Source organism: Phyllostomus hastatus, unplaced genomic scaffold (assembly GCF_019186645.2).
Source record: "Phyllostomus hastatus isolate PE091 unplaced genomic scaffold, TTU_PhHast_1.1 phas_scaffold_39, whole genome shotgun sequence".
NCBI lineage: Eukaryota > Metazoa > Chordata > Mammalia > Chiroptera > Phyllostomidae > Phyllostomus > Phyllostomus hastatus.
In genome coordinates, this window is record NW_025334028.1 from 13,981,384 (window position 1) to 14,000,090 (window position 18,707).

Here is an 18,707-nt window from a genome sequence, read left to right on the forward strand (position 1 = left end):
GGTATCTCATTGTGGTTTTAATTTGCATTTATCTGATGGCTAGTGATGCTGAGCATCTTTTCATACGTCTCTGGGCCCTCTGTATGTCATCCTTGGAGAACTGTCTGTTCAAGTCTTTTGTCCATTTTTTAATTGGGTTGTTTGTCTTCCTGGAGTGGAGTCCTGAGTTCTTTATATATTTTGGAGATCAAACCTTGTCCAAAGTATCACTGGCAAATATGTTTTTCCATATAGTTTGTTATCTTTTCATTTTAATGCTATTTTCTTTATTCATGCAGAAGTTTTTAATTTGATGAGGTCCAACTTGTTTATTCTTTCCTTTATGTCCCTTGCTTTAGGGGACATATTGGTGAAGATATTGCTGCATGGAATATCTAAGATTCCCTGCCGATGTTTTCCTGTAGAACTTTTGTGATGTCATGACTTATAATTAAGTCTTTTATCCACCTTGAGTTTATTTTTGTGTATGGTGTCAGTTGGTGATCAAGTTTCATTTTTTTTTGCATGTAGCTGTCCAAATATACCAGCACAATTTGTCAAATAGGCTATTTTTACTCCATTTTATGCTTCTTCCCTGTTTGTCAAATATTAATTGACCATAGAGACTTGGGTTATTTGTGGGCTCTCTGTTCTGTTCCATTGGTCTATGTGTCTGTTCTTATGCCAGTACTAGGTTGTTTTGATTATAGTGACCTTGTAATATAGTTTTATATCAGGTGTTGTGATCCTTCCTACTTTGTTCTTCTTTCTCAAAATTGTTGCAGCTATTCAAGGTCATTTATGGTTCTATATAAATTTCTGAAATGTTTGTTCTCTATCTGTGAAAATGTCATTGGTAATTTAATATGAATTGTTCTGTGTACATTTGAAAAGAATGTGTATTTAGCTTCTTTGGATGGAGGGGTCTGTATATATCAGTAAAGTCCATTTCATCTAGGGTATTGTTCAATGCCACAATATCTTTGTTGATATTTTGTTTGGAAGATCTGTCCATTTTTGACAGTGGGGTGTTAAAATCCCCTGCTATAATTGTGTTGCTGTCAATATCTTTCTTGAAGTCCTCCAAGATTTTCTTTATGTATTTGGGTGCTGCTATGTTGGATGTGTATATATTTACAATGTTTATGTCTTCTTGATGGACTCTTCCCTTGAGTATTATGAAGTGACATTCTGGTTTCTTTTTATGACCCTTTTTTGAAGTCTATTTTGTCTGATATGAGTATTGCTACCCTGGCTTTTTTGAAACCATTCTTTCCCCCCTGCCCCTCTTTAGCTCCTGTTTCTCTGGCTCTGAAAATAAGAGAATACTTAAAGACAGCTTAAAGAGAAGCCAACAGAAGTTTTCAAGTGTTATCATCTAGTATATATCTATGGGCAAAGTATATTAAGGTAAGAGCTATCAATAATTTTTTAAACTAACATGCTGCTTGAAGTGTTTTTTTAAATAATAAAAAAGTTTGTTAGTATCACTTCTACTAAGATTACAGCTCTATTTTGAATACTAATAGTGTTAGTACCTGGTGGAATGTATAATGAATTTTTTTAAAGCATTCATTTTCCTTTAAAATATGTGGCATTTGACATAACCCATAAGTACAGAAAATCTTCTGGCAGAATTTAATAATATGTATGAAAATAGCCTGAAGAAGAGCATTTATGTTGAAAACTGTTATAATGTTATTACTGCTTATAGAACAGTCATTTTTTTAGCAATTCCTTTAGTTGATAGGCTAAATCATCTACTAAATCCGCAGACTTTATGCTGTGAACCTACTAATCTTTTGGATATATTACATTGCTGCTTTAATTTTACAGAAATTCTGATTGCTCTGGGTAGAGAAACTAAAGGGGGGTGTGGGGAGAAAAACTGGTACATTTGCACATAAGACTGCTTTTTTTTTTCATTTGAAACCAAGCTTTGTATTTTGCTCTATCAGTTTTATAATGGAATAGTAATTATTTTCTATGTGTCAATATAAATTCAACATCTAAATTAATACACAAGGTTCACTGAGGTAGAGGGTTTATTTTAAGCCCCAGAGCTAAAGGACCTGGATTTAAAGATCAGTTATGTCACTTTTCAGTTGCTATATCTTGGGCAGTTGCTTGACTTCTTGATAAAGTGGGGGTTATAAATCACAACATCATGGATTGTTAGAGAAAGTAAATAAAATAACACAGTTTTATATACCAATTAAGGCAGTGCTTAGCACAGAATCAATCCATAATGATCTAGCAACTATAATTATCCAGAAAATGCAAATCATTATTAACTTATCCTTCTATTGGCATAAGAAAGGACAACTCAGAAAATTGATAATCTGTCTCAGAATTTTTAGAACACATGAGCCACAAAAAAGGCTTCTAATGCTTAGAGTAAGAATAATTTCCCTTAAAGCACAAAGAAATTAAAAGGCAGGTGGGTCCAGGCATTTGCCATGGCAAGAAGAGAGAAAATATAGTGGAAATTATAAGCAGAGGATTGATAGAGTACAGCCCTGGCTTCTTGGTATAATAATATTTCAATTTGTATCAGTATACTGCTTTATGTTATGATAGTCCCCTCCATACCAACCCATATAATCATCAGAAGAAGAACACAGAAGAGACCACTAAAGCTCAGTGAGATCATGGGATGTGTCTAAGGTCATACCAGTAGTACATGACAGACAGATGTGAGGAAAAAGATCTTAGGTTTAAGGTTCAAACATGTATTATTTGCTATGCTGCCTTCTTTCTACACTGTGCTGAAAGTGGTTTTCAAAGAAATAAAGGGTTAGGAGGTAAAGGTTCCATAAGAATATGACAAAAAAAGATGGGATTTATTAAAGTAGGGTGGGTGTATTCAGGAGAGAGAGCATTATCTACTGGGGTTTGGTAAGAGAAACACTGATAAACTGAGGGAAAAGCACATGTTGGCTACTTCTGAAGAAATGCAAATCCAGAGAATTCCTTTGTTGATGTGCATAGGGATATTTTGAGTGGATAATTTCCTTTTCTTTTTCTTTAATTTAACCCATAATATCCAAATTTGCATACAGCAAAATAAGCAATGAACTGTAACTGCCAATGGAGGAAATTTCTTAATTTTATGAGAATATATGCTAGCATCTAGTTGAGTTTAAATTTCAATCTGCTAAATACATACTTGAAAACTAAAATTCCATTTTTAAATTTGAAGCAAACACATTTGCAATACATTTGTTAACTTATGAACCACTTATTATAAGGCATTAAAAGACTCCAAGGGAATATGGCTCTTTTTTAGACTGATGTAAGAGATCTTCAAAATTTCAGAATGTTGGATATATACTTATGCTGTTAAAATGAATTCCTCTAACTGAAAAAGCGAGTGTTCTCATTTTGTGTGAATGCTAATGTGTGTATGAATGAATTATATGCCTTTTTTTTAAATGAAGGACCAAGACAGTGTTACAGGTGGGCACAGATATCCAGGTTCTTGGTGATCACAGACAAAGAATTGAACCAAACACACAGAGTTTATATCAGAAAGAGAGAGAGAGAGCAGATTTATTATGCAATAGTACATTCCACAGGATATGGAAGTGAGCCAACTCTGAGCAGAGATTGACCTCAGAGATTCTTTATAATAGAGTTCCTCTATTATAAAGTGGATGTTTCCTGGCTAGTTTTGGCGGGCTTTTATTGCACATGTACAAGTAGTTATATTACTTTAAAGCTACTGTGCATGTGGGTCTCCCATGATTTTCCTTGATTGACCACCAGGGAAGGGGGTCCCACAATGTTAATTTATTATAATGCTATTATAATGAAGCAGGGGTCATGTAGCATCTTCTGCACAGGTGCATTCATGATTCACCATGATTTAGCGCTTTTCCAGAGAGTGGGAACAACTGGTCTTAGAATAGGGTCTTTGTCCTGTATTGATGTCCTTTATCTTAGCCCTGGGGTACTTCTGGAGATTCCTCCTTCTGGTCTATCTCCTACCTCGACAGGAATATCAATTAAAAATGTCTTGCATTTATCAAAGTTACCCCTGATGAATGTAAGATGTCTTATTCTAATCAACACTATTGCTACAACTCTAGTAATGACTTATCTAGTACTGATTCATGTTTTTACCTGGTGAAGCATTGTACAACTTCTTCAATCCATTGATATGTTGTTTTAAGTTATATACTGAATCCATCTCTATAAGGCTGTAATGGGTATGGGACAAGGTTCAGAAAGGGGGTAGGCTGAGAAGTTCCCAGAAATACAGAAAAAAAAATGTCCCCACAGCCTTGGCTTGGGAAATGGAAAAGCCAAGCATGACCATTGAGAGATTTTACCTAACTATGGCAACTGGGCCAGCCTCATAATTATGTTAAATGGCTGAGCCTGCCCACTCAGAGCAAGGGAAATGGGTGTGACTTTGACTTGTGATGTAGCTGGAGGAGCTTGCTGGAGTGTGCTGTAGCCAGAGAAAGGCAGAAGATACTGGAAAATGGGCAGATGTAGCCAGTTGTGGGAGGAGTCAGAAATGGGGTTACAGAGGAAGCTCAGGATGAAGGTTTAAACTCAAGTTTGGCAGCCATTCTTTCTTGGCCATGCAGGGAGTAGTGGTGAGGGAAGAGACATGCTGTCTGTAGTAAGGGATTTTTCCATACAGTTTGAAAGAGAGCAGTGAAAAGGAAGAAGTAAACAAGGAGCTATGTAGTTTATAGTGAGGAAGGAGGCCTGGACTAAGAAAGGAAGTTTTGCTGCTGCTATGATCGTGCCTGCTCTAGCTGACTCTGGAGCAGCAAAGGACTTCCTTGCAGGGTCCTGTCCTGCTGACCCTGGGCTTTACCTGGGTTATTAAGATCTGTGCCTTTCCTGAGTTTCACCATAATCCAGAATAACACAGCACATGCTTTTCTGGAGTATTATACAGAGGCTGATGACAGTGTACTACTCTATATACTGCACAGATAAGGACATGGGAAACTTTTGGGGATGTTATTTGTCTGGTAGCCTGGTGAGGAGCATGGGAAGAGCTAGATCTCATGGGAAAGGAGGGCTCTGAGCTGAGATGCTCTGAGCTGCCCCTCCAAAGGTTGGAATATTGTAAATAAATACTTGCTCCTTCCAGCATTAATTGTTGGGTCATTCACCAAGGTGTCACCTGGATGGGCCCCAGTCTGCTTGGTAACAGGGCTACTTTTCAATGTTTAATTTAGCTTTTGAAAGCTGAACAGAAATAATTAAGCTAATGAAGGAGCTGGGTATAAGTTATACATCACAATTACTGAGAACACTTCAAATGAATATAAAGTAATTTGTGAGCTATTTCTGTTCTAATTATAACACTTGTTTATAACATCTGGTCATTTCCTAAATTTATTACTAACTACAGTTTGTTAGCAGCCAGGATGTCTTCAGATTTAGGCTATTGATTTAAGTTAGGGTATTATATTAACCAATTTCCTTTCGCTTAGGAAAAGTAACCCTCTCAGAAAGATTACTTTCATATTTTGGTGAATGACCATACATCTTTAATTTAGTTCCTATAAGATGATATTATTGGCTCCTAATTTTTCTACCTTAGGTAGATTTTGTTATGGTAGAAAAATTTTTTTGAATTTCTATTCAATGATTTATTATTAGGTTTTGTCATTTCTGTCTTTTTATAAATATCGAATCATTTTATAAATATTATTTTGACTTAACAGTAAATATGTAAATATATGTTGTTAGAAACAATACTTAGTATTTTTCTCCTTTAATAAAATTAAACTAAATCTTTTAAGCTCTTAATTTAACTGAGTTTAGAGGTTTTACAAGACTGTATGCAAAGACAGAACTAGGTTTAGAAAGACTAGCTTTTAGTCCTGATTCTAACAGTGGAGTTTTCTTAGTGTCCTATTATATTTTCCCCTTCATTTTGTGTTCCAGGCATATTGCATTTTTGGTAAATATTAACTCAGTTTTTGTTGATATCCTGCCCTGTAGATCATGTTTGCTCTACAGATGAATATAAATATTAGATGTGCTCATTCACTTGCTTAGGAAAAAGTGACACACTGCTGGGAGGGTGCGAACATTCTTGATCTTGAGCTTATTAAACTCTTTTTCTTTCACTTAAAAAAACTAATGTGTCAACTGCACACCAAGAAAACACAACTCTTAAGTGCTTCAATGATTTCGACAATTATATATCTTCAGTACCCACAACCCATAGTAAAATGAAAAATATCTCCATCATCCCAGGAGGATATTCCATGTCTTTTTCCAAGAAATCCTCTTACCATCAGAGGAAATTACTTTCTGATTTCTACCACCATAAATTAGTATTTCCTGTTCTTGGATTTATATAAGTAAAACTGTAGCATAGGTATTCTTTTCTGTCTATAAATCTCTCATTCAACAATATTGACTTTGAGATTTATTAATATTACTGTATATATAACTTATTCCCTTTTACTACAAAAACAGTGCTTCGTTTATATCTTGGTGAACATCTGAGTTGTTTCTTTCTTAAGGCTCCTATTAGGAATAAAGCTGTTATGAATAATTTTGTATAAGTCATCTGCTAACACAGTGAATGCACTGCAGAGTATCAGTTGTTTGCCCATATTGTCATGTGGCTGGCTGGAGCTAAGCTTGTTGCCACTGCAACTCAAGTAATTATCTACCCCATGCCGCTAGCACAGGAAAATATCAAAATTCAAAGTACAGTTTCTACTGGATGCAAATTGGATGCAAATCATACCATTTCAGAGTAAAAAACCATAAGTCAAACCATCGAAAATAAAAACCCAACCATCTTTAATTGGAATGATCTACATAGTTTGAATTGCGTTGCTTTTCTATGCTAAGCACCATGTATTTGTTGGTTCTTTGTATATCATCTGTCATTATGTGTCTGTTCAAGGTTTTTGCCAATTTATTTCATTTGATTGTTTGTCTTTTGTTGATTTATAGGAATTTATTTTATATTCTTGATGAGTAATTTGTTCAAATATCTAAATTTTTACTATTTTTCTTCAAGAGGAGGTTTTGTTGTTCATTTTATTAATTGTATGCTTTGATGAGCTGAAGTTTTTCATTTTGAAAAAAATTCCTTGTATCATTTATTTTTATGGTGCATGTTTTCTGTGTCTTACGAAAGAAATCTTTTCTACAACAAGATCACAAAGATATTATTTTATGTTTGTTTCTTGAGGGTCATAGGTTAGTTCTTATATTGTTTATAATCTATCTTAAATTAATTTTGATATTGGAATAGATTACAAGTGAAAATTGTCCTTTAATTTACATATTTATTTGATTTAGTATTTGCTGTTAAAAAGCTTTTTTTAATTATTGAGTTAACTTGGCACTTTTGTCAAAAATCAATGTGCATTGATATGTGGGTTTACTATTTTCTTTTAGAGTTCTATTTTTAGAGAATACTCTCTTAGTCTTACATTATTAGGAACACTGATATTACACTATTCTGATTACTGTAGAATAAGTCTTGAAATCATGTAGTGTGAACCACTCACTCAGTTCTTTTTAGAAATTGTTAGACTACTTTAGACCCATTGTATCATCATGAATTGCATAGCTTGAATTTTGAGTGTAAACCAACCTTGAATTCTTGTAATAACCCCATGTGGCCCTGGCTAGAGTGGTTTAGTAGATTGAGCCCTGACCAATCTACTAAGGGTCATCGGTTCCATTCCCAGTCTAGGCCACATGGCTGGGTTGCAGGCCAGGTCCCCAGTAGGGGGCGCCCAAGAAGCAATCACACACTGATGTTTCTCTTCTCTTTCTCCCTCCCGTCCTCTCTCTAAAAATAAATACAATCTTTTAAAAAAACAACAACACATGTGGTCATGATATAGTATCCTTTTACACAGTACTAGTATTTAGTTACAGTATTTTTGTTTTCATGTCCATGAAGGATATTAGCCTGTGGCTTTGTTTTTTCTGGAAGTATTTGGTTTTGTAATATTTGGTATTAGAATTTTTCTACCCTCAAAAATAAAGTCAAGAATGTTGTCTTTTCTATTTTTGAAAAGAGTCCATGAAGACTTGTGATATTTTTTTCTTAAATGTTTGGTACAATTACTAGTAAAGTCATTTGAGCCTGGAGCTTTCTTTGTTAGTAAGTTTTATTATGAATGTGGTTTTTAGATGTTTTCATGTCTTTTTCTATCAATTTTAGTTTTTTTTTTAAAGAATATATCCATTTCATTTAAATTGTCAAATATATTAGCATGTGGGTCTTCTGGAGACAAATTCAGGTTTTGTCTATTAAGGTGTTTTTATATCCCCTTTACTTTGAAGGATATTTTTTACTAGATGTAGAATTCTAAATTAATGGGTTATTTTTTTCTTTTAGTACTTCAAAGATGTCATTTTGCTGTCTTCTTTTATTGTATTTAGTTGAAAGTTAGTCATAATTTTTATACACTTTATGTAATGTGACTTCTTTTTAATTGGGTGGTTACAGTATTTTCTTTTTATTTTTGTATTTTAAGATTTCATCTATACAATATACCCAAGCATAATTTTTTTCTTGGGGTTTTTGAACTTCTTGAGTATTTGGGTTGATAAGTTTAATCAATTTGGAAAAATTTTAGCTACTATCTTTATAAATATGTCTTTTATCCTAATCTCTCCCTTTTCTGTTTTATTTTTCTTTGTGGTTTATTCCGATTATATGCATGTTAGTTAAACCATTTGAAAGTGTCTCACAGGTCTCAGATGCTTTTCCTTTTGCACACACATTTATCTTTTGTTTCAATCTGGATAATTTCTTTTGATCTGAATTCATATTAACTGGTAATGTTTTAAAAACATTTCCTGTGTGCCACTAAGCTTATCAAATATATTTTTATTTCTTTTTTCATTTCTAGCATTTCCATTTGATATTTTGTTAAAGTTTTTGTCTCTGCTGAAATTCCCTTTGTATTCAACACATGTTGCCAACATTCTTTACCCCATTGTACCATACTTATTTTATTTTACTTGTTTTTAAAATTATACTTTATTTATTATGCTGTTAAAGTTGTCCCAATTTTCCCCCTTTCCACCCAACAATTCACTCCCCTAGGTAGTTCCTCCACCATTGTTCATGTCCATGGGTCATGAGTATAGGTTCTTTGGCTACTCCATTTCCTGTCCTGTACTTTACATCCCCATGGCTATTCTGTAACTATCTATCTCTACTTCTTAATCCCCTCACCTCTTGATACTTCTAATATTTGGACCTTTTCTAGATATTTTTCTTCTGATGTTTTCTTGACTGTGAGTTACATTTTAAACAATTTCTTCATTTGTCTCATATTTTTTTTTACTGTATGAGAGATCTTTACTGTATAAAGATCTTACTAAAAGATCTTTAGTAAATAACATTTACCTCAGAGAAGGGCCTACCTCTTCTCCTGTCAGGCCCCCACTGTAGGGACTGAGTCACACCAATTTGTAATTGAGCTAGGTCTATTCTAAAGTTATTGTAGCCTTAATTAGTTTTAACTCAGCTCAGTTGTTAAATGCTTTGAGAGCGTGATCAAGTTTTTACCTTCAACTAGACTTGACATTTGGGCAAGGCAATCCTCCAGAGAGTTCTTTATTCTTTTCAATACAAGAAAAAAACTTTCTGATCTTTGAGTGGTATAAGGACTAAAATTAAGATGCAATGTATGTGCTGCTTGACAAGAGATGGGGGTTGCCCCGGATGGGCTAAACCACAAGTTCCCTTCCCGACTCTGCTCCAGAGGATAAGGTCCCTTAGACAAAGATTCTTCCTTATCAAGGGGACCAGGCAGAATTTCTGGTTATACATGAGTAGTGGGTTTCAATTCCCTTCCAGTCTGTAGAGTTATTTAAACAAGCCAATCACATCGCCTAGTGGGAGCCAGTGATCGACCCACACTCCTGATATTAGGAAGCCTACCTCCTACAGGCCCTGGTTGTTCACTCTGTTCCTGAGTACAGCTGCTGTGTGGTGTGTGGTGTTCTACTGCCCCACACCCCCACCCTAAGGCTGTGAGTATATGCATAAACTGCTGTCCATCTCATCCATCCGGTGTCAGGTTTCATGTGTTCAGTCATCCCTATAACCAAGGGTGGGAATTTCCCCTTAACAGTGGGGTGAAGAGGAGATGAAAATCCTGTGGGAGATCTTGTGGCTTGTTCTTTCCCCCTAAGATCCACCGTTGTATTTCTGTACCATGGATATTAGTACCTCTCCAACCTCTTGCCTTATTTCCGGCCTTCAAGGGACCTTTGAATATTAATTGATGAAGGCCTGACATGCCTCAAAGGTATTTTTTTTTCTTTTAGTTCTCATGCCCTTTACCTGGCCTTTGGAAGGCCATGGCAGTGACTAAGTGGAGCCTTCTTGAGGATGAAATTTCTGGGTCTCTGACACTGCCCCAGCGAAGGGATAAAAGCCCAGATAGATACCTAGTGACAACCTCGTCACTAGGTAGGAACATCTAAGCTATTCATTCAACCTTTGCCGTTAGGGCTGGGGGTGGGACCACATTTTTTTGCTTTCTGTTATTTTTTTTAAGTTGTTAAGTGGGACTAGACTAGTTATTGGTAATTATTGCCTAAAAAGTTTTCTATCTTTGTAAGCTGGTAATTTTCTAGTCCTTGGCTCTCCTTTGGGGCTCTCATTGTTTGTACCGCTGATGTTTCTAGTATGTCAAATTCTCCAGTACCCAGTCTGGCAGACCAGAGGCAAAAAGAAAATCCAGAGAGCTCAATGCTCTGTTGTTCCTTGGGTCTGCTGGCCAGCCTGCTTTGCTTTCTCTGCCTTTCAGAGTCTTCTTATATTTGTTTTACATACAGAATCCAGGATTTTTAGATGTAGCAAGAGGAATAAAAAAAATGTGTGTCTATTCCCTAGTTACTGTGGCAGAAGTCATAAATGATAATCACTCCCTGGTCCAACATAAATTTTCATTAAGGAAATTAAAATACTATTATTTGTAAAATGTTTAAAAGAAATGAGCCTCAAAAACTTTCAAAATTAACTCTTATTTCAAGCATATTGTTCTACTTAAAGAAAAAATATAAAATAAGCAATAGAGTAAGTAGTCTTGCAAACAACCAATATAGACATTTTCTTATGAGAGATATTTGATCATTTTTATCAATGTATTCTTTATGTTCTTCATTATAAAGTCAAGTTTTTAATATCAGGAAAACATAGGTGTTTCTTGCAAACTAACATGCTTCCCTCATTTAATACTAAGAATTATATTCATTATAGTTTCATAATTCCCTTTATAACCCACCCACTCAGGCCTAAATTTCATTCTTAATTTTAATCTATTTGCATATCTTAGATTGTTCTGGAATTATTACTGCTTAATTATCCTTTATTATATGGTTCTGAGTCTTTATGATTCTCATCTGTCTGTGATGGTTTCAAAATAAACTATCTTATTTATTTTGAAAACAGATGAAGTAGAACAATGGGCTTTCTAAATTTTGTTTAGAAAAGACTTACAAGAGGCGATCTGATCAAAAGAGTACTGTAGGAGACTTTTTAAGCTGTATTCATATGGTGAGTACATATTTATTTAGATTGCTTATTTATTTCTGTGCTACATTTGGAGAAGTAGCACATCTCTTCCAGCTCCTGGACAGATGCTATTACTGTATGTAGAAGTACATTCAGTTTTATTTATTTATTTACTTATTTATTTATTTAACAAATATTTATTGGATGCCTACCTAACACTGTTCTAGATGTTGGTGATATAGCAGTCTTCTGCTCTCCTGGAGGTTCTGGTCTGGCAAATGAAAGGGGTATGCTATCTGCCCCACCGTGAGTACAGTGATGTCATCCATTACAGTATTGCACAGGAACTGAAAAGGCACCCAACAAAAGTTAAAAACTGAAAACTTTGGACTAAAAACAAACTTATAAAAACACAAACTTTTCCCTCTAATTTCATAAATTCAAACTAATAGCAAGCCATATCTCAATAAATATTTTGAGAGATAACCCAGTTCTATCAATTATCAGTGTTACCCTAGGGAGTTATTTAACTTCTTTAAGTTTAATTGTCTAACATTAAAATGAGAGTGGAATACTTACCTAGCTTAATTGGGATAGTTAAAAAATATATCAAATTTAACTTACTAGCACACTGGCTCATCAAAATCACATGTAAATCTGTTTCTTTTCTTCCCCCAGTCCTTTTACTGAATGCTTATAAACCCCTTTGTCAACACATAAATTTAACAAGTTTTTAATACTCTTCCACCAACATAGAACTGAAAAAAGTTTAGAATTTTGTATTTTTTTAAATATTTTATTTATTTATTTTTAGACAGAAGGGAAGGGTGGGAGAAAGACAGGAAAACATCAATGTGTGGTTGCCTCTTGCACACCCCCAACTAGGGACCTTGCCTGCAACCCAGGCATGTACCCTAGACTGGGAATCTAACCAGTGACTCTTTGGTTCACAGGCCAGCACTCAATCCACTGAGCCACACCTGCCAGGGCAAGAGTAATAATTCTTACAGCCAATAAATGACTTTAAATAATACATGGCATAGTCTGCAAACAGTGAACTCCTCAATCTAAGATTCTCTTTTAACTCACATATTGTATTTCAACTTAATAAACATTCTTGCTTTTTATTGTGATTAGAAAATCAATTTGAATTTATCATAAGGGAAAAAGAAAATAAACATGTTAGCTCATCACCTAGGTAGAACCTATTTTGCAATATATATTCTGTCCTGTTTATGCTACAATGAAAAATGACATAAAAACCTCTTGATATCACATAATGCAATGAGTTTCATAGCTTCTGTCTTATAAAATTACTAAGGTAAATAAGTGTCAATGGGGTAAAACATAATTAAATATAAACAATCTAGTAGGCAATGGGTGTATAGCAGAATGATGGGGTGCAGGTATACAGAACTCTGATGGTATAATTTAATCTGAAGATAGTATTTACAATAGCTAGAAGAATGGATTAAGTATTCTTCAGGCTGTAATCCCAGAAATATTATTCTTCTTAATTGTTATTTGATGAGTATCAATGAGTTTCAGAAAGCAGCATGTAAGATTAGGCCTCAGAGGGCATCTGGAGTACTGACCAGTTTATGTCTTTAATTAAGGGATAATCCATACAGCAAAAACCATCAAATGAACTGGGGATTCTCTGGAGAGTTACAGTACAAGATGGCTGAGTGGACTGAAAATGAGATACAGTGCCTTTGACCTTTTGATCAGAAGGTCTTTGGAAGCTAGTATGAGGGTAACCAAAAGTCATTATTGGTCAATACCTTATAAAAGGTGAAATGAATTACTTAGCTCAGTTCAGTTTGTATTACCATTGAGGGCTATTTACTATAAGTTGCAGATCCAAAGTGACCCTTTACCACTAAAATTCACTTGTCCTCAATAAGACCAAGATATTTTTCTTTAAGACATATATGTGCCATTATTATGGTTGTTTTGTAAAATTTCTGGAGAGCCTATTCATTTACTTTTACTAAATCTAAGGAAATGGACTTAAAATGTACACCTTTAAATAGAAAAATTTGACTTGGGTTTTTCCCAATTACTATTCTGCTCTAAGCTAAAGGTAGTTGCCTGTGTGTTTTCCAGACAAAGAAGCTGTAATGTCTTTTTCTCAGTACTAAAAACTACATTTGTGCTTTGAAAATTATGCAGGTTTTTTGCTCTTTTTAGTAACTAATTGCTGCCTGGATTGTCTTTCCTGGATGTTTTTGCTCTCTTACTAATGAGAGGTTTGTGAGATTGGTCTGTGGGATATCTGAGAAGCAGAAGCTTTGTTCTCCATATCAAATTCAATTGCAGTTGTGGCTGGTTAATGTGTCTTAGTTTTAATAACCCTATATAACATACTCTCTAATGTGTCAACAATGTACTCATAGGAATGAATGGGGAAGATTAAGAAGAAAAAAAGGACTATAGCTGAGTTCTTAGTAATTCATTAAAAAAATGCCTTATTGCAAATCCTGGTGTCCTGTATGTAGGATTAGGAATAAAAGTTCAATATATGTCAGCAATAATGCATAACCAAACAGGTACTAGGTTTCACATTTTCCAATTCTGAAAGCAAATGTTACATGACTAAATATTTAGCAAGTGTCCAACACCTGACACAGAGGTTGACAGGAAGATTAATAAGATATGGATTTATTTTGCAGATAACATATAATAGAACATAAGCAAATTGAAAGCCAAGAATATTCTTGCTTTCCTTCATAATCTTAGTACCAAAGAGAGTGCTTTGATGAAGCCAACTTAGGGTTTAGAACTTTTTATGGATGAGAGAGTTCAATTGAAGTCTGAGAATCAGAGATTTGCTAGAGTAGTGAAATCATAAATCAATCCCATAAAGTGTATCTACTAGAAAAACAGCCATAAAAAAGCATTTGCTCAATTTAGTTTTCCATTAGTGGTAGCTAGTATACTTTTGTACTGCAGTAAAAGCACAAAAGCATTATATAAAATCCCATTTTAATGTAATTTTCCTGTGACTTCACAGTTTCTTCATACATCCTTAGTGGTAAAAATACTAATTACCCCCAACCACTAGAAGATCAGAATTAGAAAGCAAAGGAAGTAAAATTCTGATTATTCATTCCATTAATTAGTTATAGTAAAAGTTCTGAGAGCAAATTTAAAGTGAATTCCTTGTATACCCATATAATTCAATTATTTATGCTCTTCCTTTTTATTACTTATGATCAAGGTTAACTTCAAGTAACAGTATAGCTGAAATGTATTTATAAAAATAGGGTTTAATATTTTTTCAGTAATTCAGCCTGTGATGTGAAAAAGGGTGGAGACACTGCAAATGAGTTTTGTCTATGTGTGAGCATGTGTACAAGCACTTGAATACAATGTGGCTCTGTTGGTGGGGCACAGTGGAAAAGAAGTGTCACAATTTTTTTTCTCAATTTCCTTGTGTAACAGAACAAAATGTTAAACTCTTTCATTCAGTTCATCCAAACAAATTCCATACTCCCCATCATCAACATGAAGTTCCTTTTCCAAATCAGCAACATATGAAACATGAGTGTACCTAGGGAAGCAAACTTACTTTATGTTTTTCTCATGGGTTTTCCTGATAACAATCGCTTGTGTTTTCTCATTTATCCTTAGCCTCGTCAGAGACCCGTCAGTGCTTCCATAGATCCATCCTACCAGAGGTCACAGATCACAACAAACCTACAGTAACAGGAAATCAGACTTCCTGAGTCCACTGCAAAACACAGAAACCTGTTTCCTCTACACATCTCATTGGCAGAGCTCTGTCTTAGCATATTCAGTGTGGAAGCAGCTGTTGAAAAGGCTAGAAGGACTTAAATCCCCAATTTTACATGAATTTTCTTGCTTCAAACTACTGAGATGAAGGGAGCAAGGCTATTTGTCCTGCTTTCTAGTATATGGAGTGGGGGCTTTGGGCTTAGTGACACTACACAGGCTTGGACTACATCTGAGGGTGAAAACTCTCAGAAGAACATGACCTCTGCTTCAGCTCCTTTAAATGAAACACAAAGTCTCCAAATGCTTCCAACCACTCAGATCATGTCAGCTGAGATGGCCACTGAGGAAAGAACCACCGAAGAGGGTCTTCTACAATCAGCACTGTTTCCCTCAGAGACAAGAGCCTCTCCAGAGAGTATGAGAAGCCCAGCCCTCACATCCACACAGAGGACAGAAAGGGAGTTAAAACTGCAAACTCTACCATCTCAACCCAAATCTAGCATCAAATTCAGTCCGGGAGCACAGTCAGCGGTTCTTTCCAACTCCACACTGAAGTTTCTTCAGAGCTTTGCCAGAAAGTCGAATCAACAAGTGATTTCTCCAAACTCAGTTGGCAGTTTGGGAAATCAATCCCCTCAGGGAACGTATCTCAACAGAGGTGATACCAGTGAAAGCCAGAGAACCAACTATCAAAAGTCAAGCTTTGAAACGACTAGAGGAAAGTAAGAAACATTCTTTTCTTCTCTTTCTCCCTAACTATAAGATCTATAAGATTACAAGCTAACAGTTAAACTATCTCATTCCCAGAAAATGATTTTTATGTTCAGGGTGAAATTAAACCATATTTCAGTGAAGATAAGGTTATCTTATGTAATGGGGAAGAGATGAACAAACAAAATGCAGCAATTCTATTTTTATTTTTTATTATATTTTATTGATTTTGCCATTACAGCTATCACAATTTTCCCCCTTTGTCTCCCTCCACCCAGCACCCCCATTCCCTCAGGCAATTCCCCACCACTGTTCATGTCCATGGGCATGCATATAACTTCTTTGGCTACCCCATAACCTATACTGTACTTTATATCTCCTGGCTATTCTGTAACTATCTATCTATATATATATATGTATTTATTAATCCCCTCACCTCTTCACCCGTTCCCCTACATCCCCCTCCCATCTGGCCACCATCAAAATGCTCTCCATATCCATGATTCTGTCTCTGTTCTTCTTATTTGCTTAGTTTGTTTTTTAGATTCAACTTTTGACAAGTATGTATTTATTGAAATTTTATTCCTTGTAGTTTTGATATTATTTTCTTAAATAAGTTCCTTTAACATTTCATATAATAATGGTTAAGTGATGATGAACTCCTTTACTTTTTTTCTTCTTTGGGGAGCTCTTTACCTGCCCTTCTATTTTAAATGATAGTTTTGCAGGGTAAGGCAATCTTCACTGTAGGTCCCTGCTTTTCATGACTTTAAATATTTCTTGCCAATCCCGTCTAGCCTGCAAAGTTTCTTTTGAGAAGCCAGCTGACAGCCTTATGGGGAGTCCCCTGCAGGTACCTAACTTCTTTTCTCTTGCTCCTTTGAAGATTCTCTGTTTAACTTTTGGCATTTTAATTATGATGTGTCTTGGAGGGGGCCTCTTTACATCCATCATGTTTGGGACTCTCTCTGCTTCTTGGACTTGCATGTCTATTTCCTTCACCAATTTAGGGATACTTTCTTTCAATACTTTTTCAAATAGATTTTCAATATCCTGCTTATTCTCTTCTCCTTCTGGGACCCCAATGATGCAAATGTTGGAATACTTAGTTGTTCCAGAGGCTCCTTATACTATCCTAATTTGGGGGGATTCTTTTTTGTTGTTGTTCTGATTGGTTGTGTTCTGCTTTTTTAAGTTCCAAATCATACATTTGATTCTTGAGTTTATTCACTCTACTGTTGTATAAATTGTTCTTTATTTCAATCAGTGTATCCTTCATTTCTGACTGGATCTTTTTTGCTGTTTTGGTCCTCACTAAGATCCTCGAGCCTTCTTAACAACCAATATTTTAAATTCTGCATCTTATAGATTGCTCATTTCCATTTTGTTTAGTTCTTTTTCTAGAGTTTTGATCTGTTCTTTCATGTGGGACATGTTTCTTTGTCTCCTTATTTTGGCAGATCCCTGTGTTTGTTTCTATGTATTAGGTAGAGCTGCTATGATGCCCTGTCTTGGTAGAGTGGCCTAATGTAGTAGGTGTCTTAAAAGGCCCAGCGGCACAGGCTCTCTTATCACTCAAGCTGGCTTCTCCAGGTGTGCCCTTTGTGTGGTCTGAGTACAACCTCTTCTTGTAGTTGAGCCTTCATTGCTGTTGGCAGGTCTATGGGAGGGATTTCCCCAGGCCAGTCTGTTGCAAGGATTGATGTGACCACTGACCACCAACCTCTACCCTCTGTGGAGGATCAGCTGTACGGGGGAGGGATGGTGGTGCTCTGACATGTTCTGTAGCTGTCCACTGGGTACACAGGCTCTGGCATTTCCCATGTGGTGCAGGCCAAGGTCAGCCCACCTGTGTTTTGCCTGGGGTCACCCTGCCTGAGGTATTAGGCCATCTGAGATAGCTGCTACTTGTGCTGGGCTTGGAGATTCCCAGGTGAATCCAAGCTGTAAATCTAGGCTGGCTGCTGCTAGTGTTGTGCCTTGGGCCACTTAGCAAGAGGTACAGTATTTGGAGGCTCATTGAAGCCAGCTGTTATTTGTTTGAAAGGGTTTAGGAAGTTGTGAAGCTTGAGCCAAGACCAGCCATTCATATGGAAAAGCAAATGTTAACAGATGTAAATTGGGTGGGATTGAGTCTCAGACATGGCATCTGTCTGCTAGCTCTTGGCTCTGCCCACATTTCTGTCTCAGAGAGAGCTGACTCTGGCTCCCACCTTGATGCCAGGCATTTCCTGAATGCCACTAGTACCTTTCAAGCTGCTACCCCATGCTGGAGCTCAAAGGCTGTGAGTCTGAGTAAGTTTGTGTATGGGTTCTTTAAAAGGAACTGCTAGAGACTCCAGAAGTTTCTTCCAGTGGCTCAATCCCTGCTGGATTTTGCAGCTAGAAGATACGAGGACTTATTTTCCTGGCACTGGTACCCTGGGATGGGGACCTGGTATGGGGCTGGGATTTCTTGCTCCTGAGATATCCCTTTCGAATTTTCATCTACCACATATGTATGTGGGACCAGCCTGTTCTGTGTCTCTGCCCCTCCTACCAGTCTGGATGAATGTGGTTTCTTTAATTCCATAGTTGTCAGACTTCCATTCAACTCATTTTCTGCCAGTTCTGAGTGATGTTTGTCCTGTAATTTAGTTGTAATTTTGATGTGGTTGTGCGAGGAGGCAAGCCATGTTTACCTTGCCACCATCTTAACTGGAAGTCAGCAATCCTATGTTAATTGAAGTTGTCAGTCACTTGCAGAGGTGCTTTTAGTTGGGATAGTTACTAACAAAGAATGTAA

The 18,707-nt window shown here is 36.0% G+C and overlaps 1 protein-coding gene across 1 annotated transcript in view; it reads left to right on the plus strand.

The window, feature by feature from the left end:
* Window positions 1-15,278: 15,278 nt before the first annotated feature.
* MMRN1 (multimerin 1) overlaps window positions 15,279-18,707 on the plus strand; it is a 66,467-nt gene continuing 63,038 nt past the window's right edge. Inside the window, exon 1 of the mRNA XM_045819942.1 lies at window positions 15,279-15,933. Coding sequence (XP_045675898.1) covers window positions 15,353-15,933 — 581 coding nt within the window. The 5' untranslated portion in view covers window positions 15,279-15,352. The remainder of the gene's footprint in view (window positions 15,934-18,707) is intronic.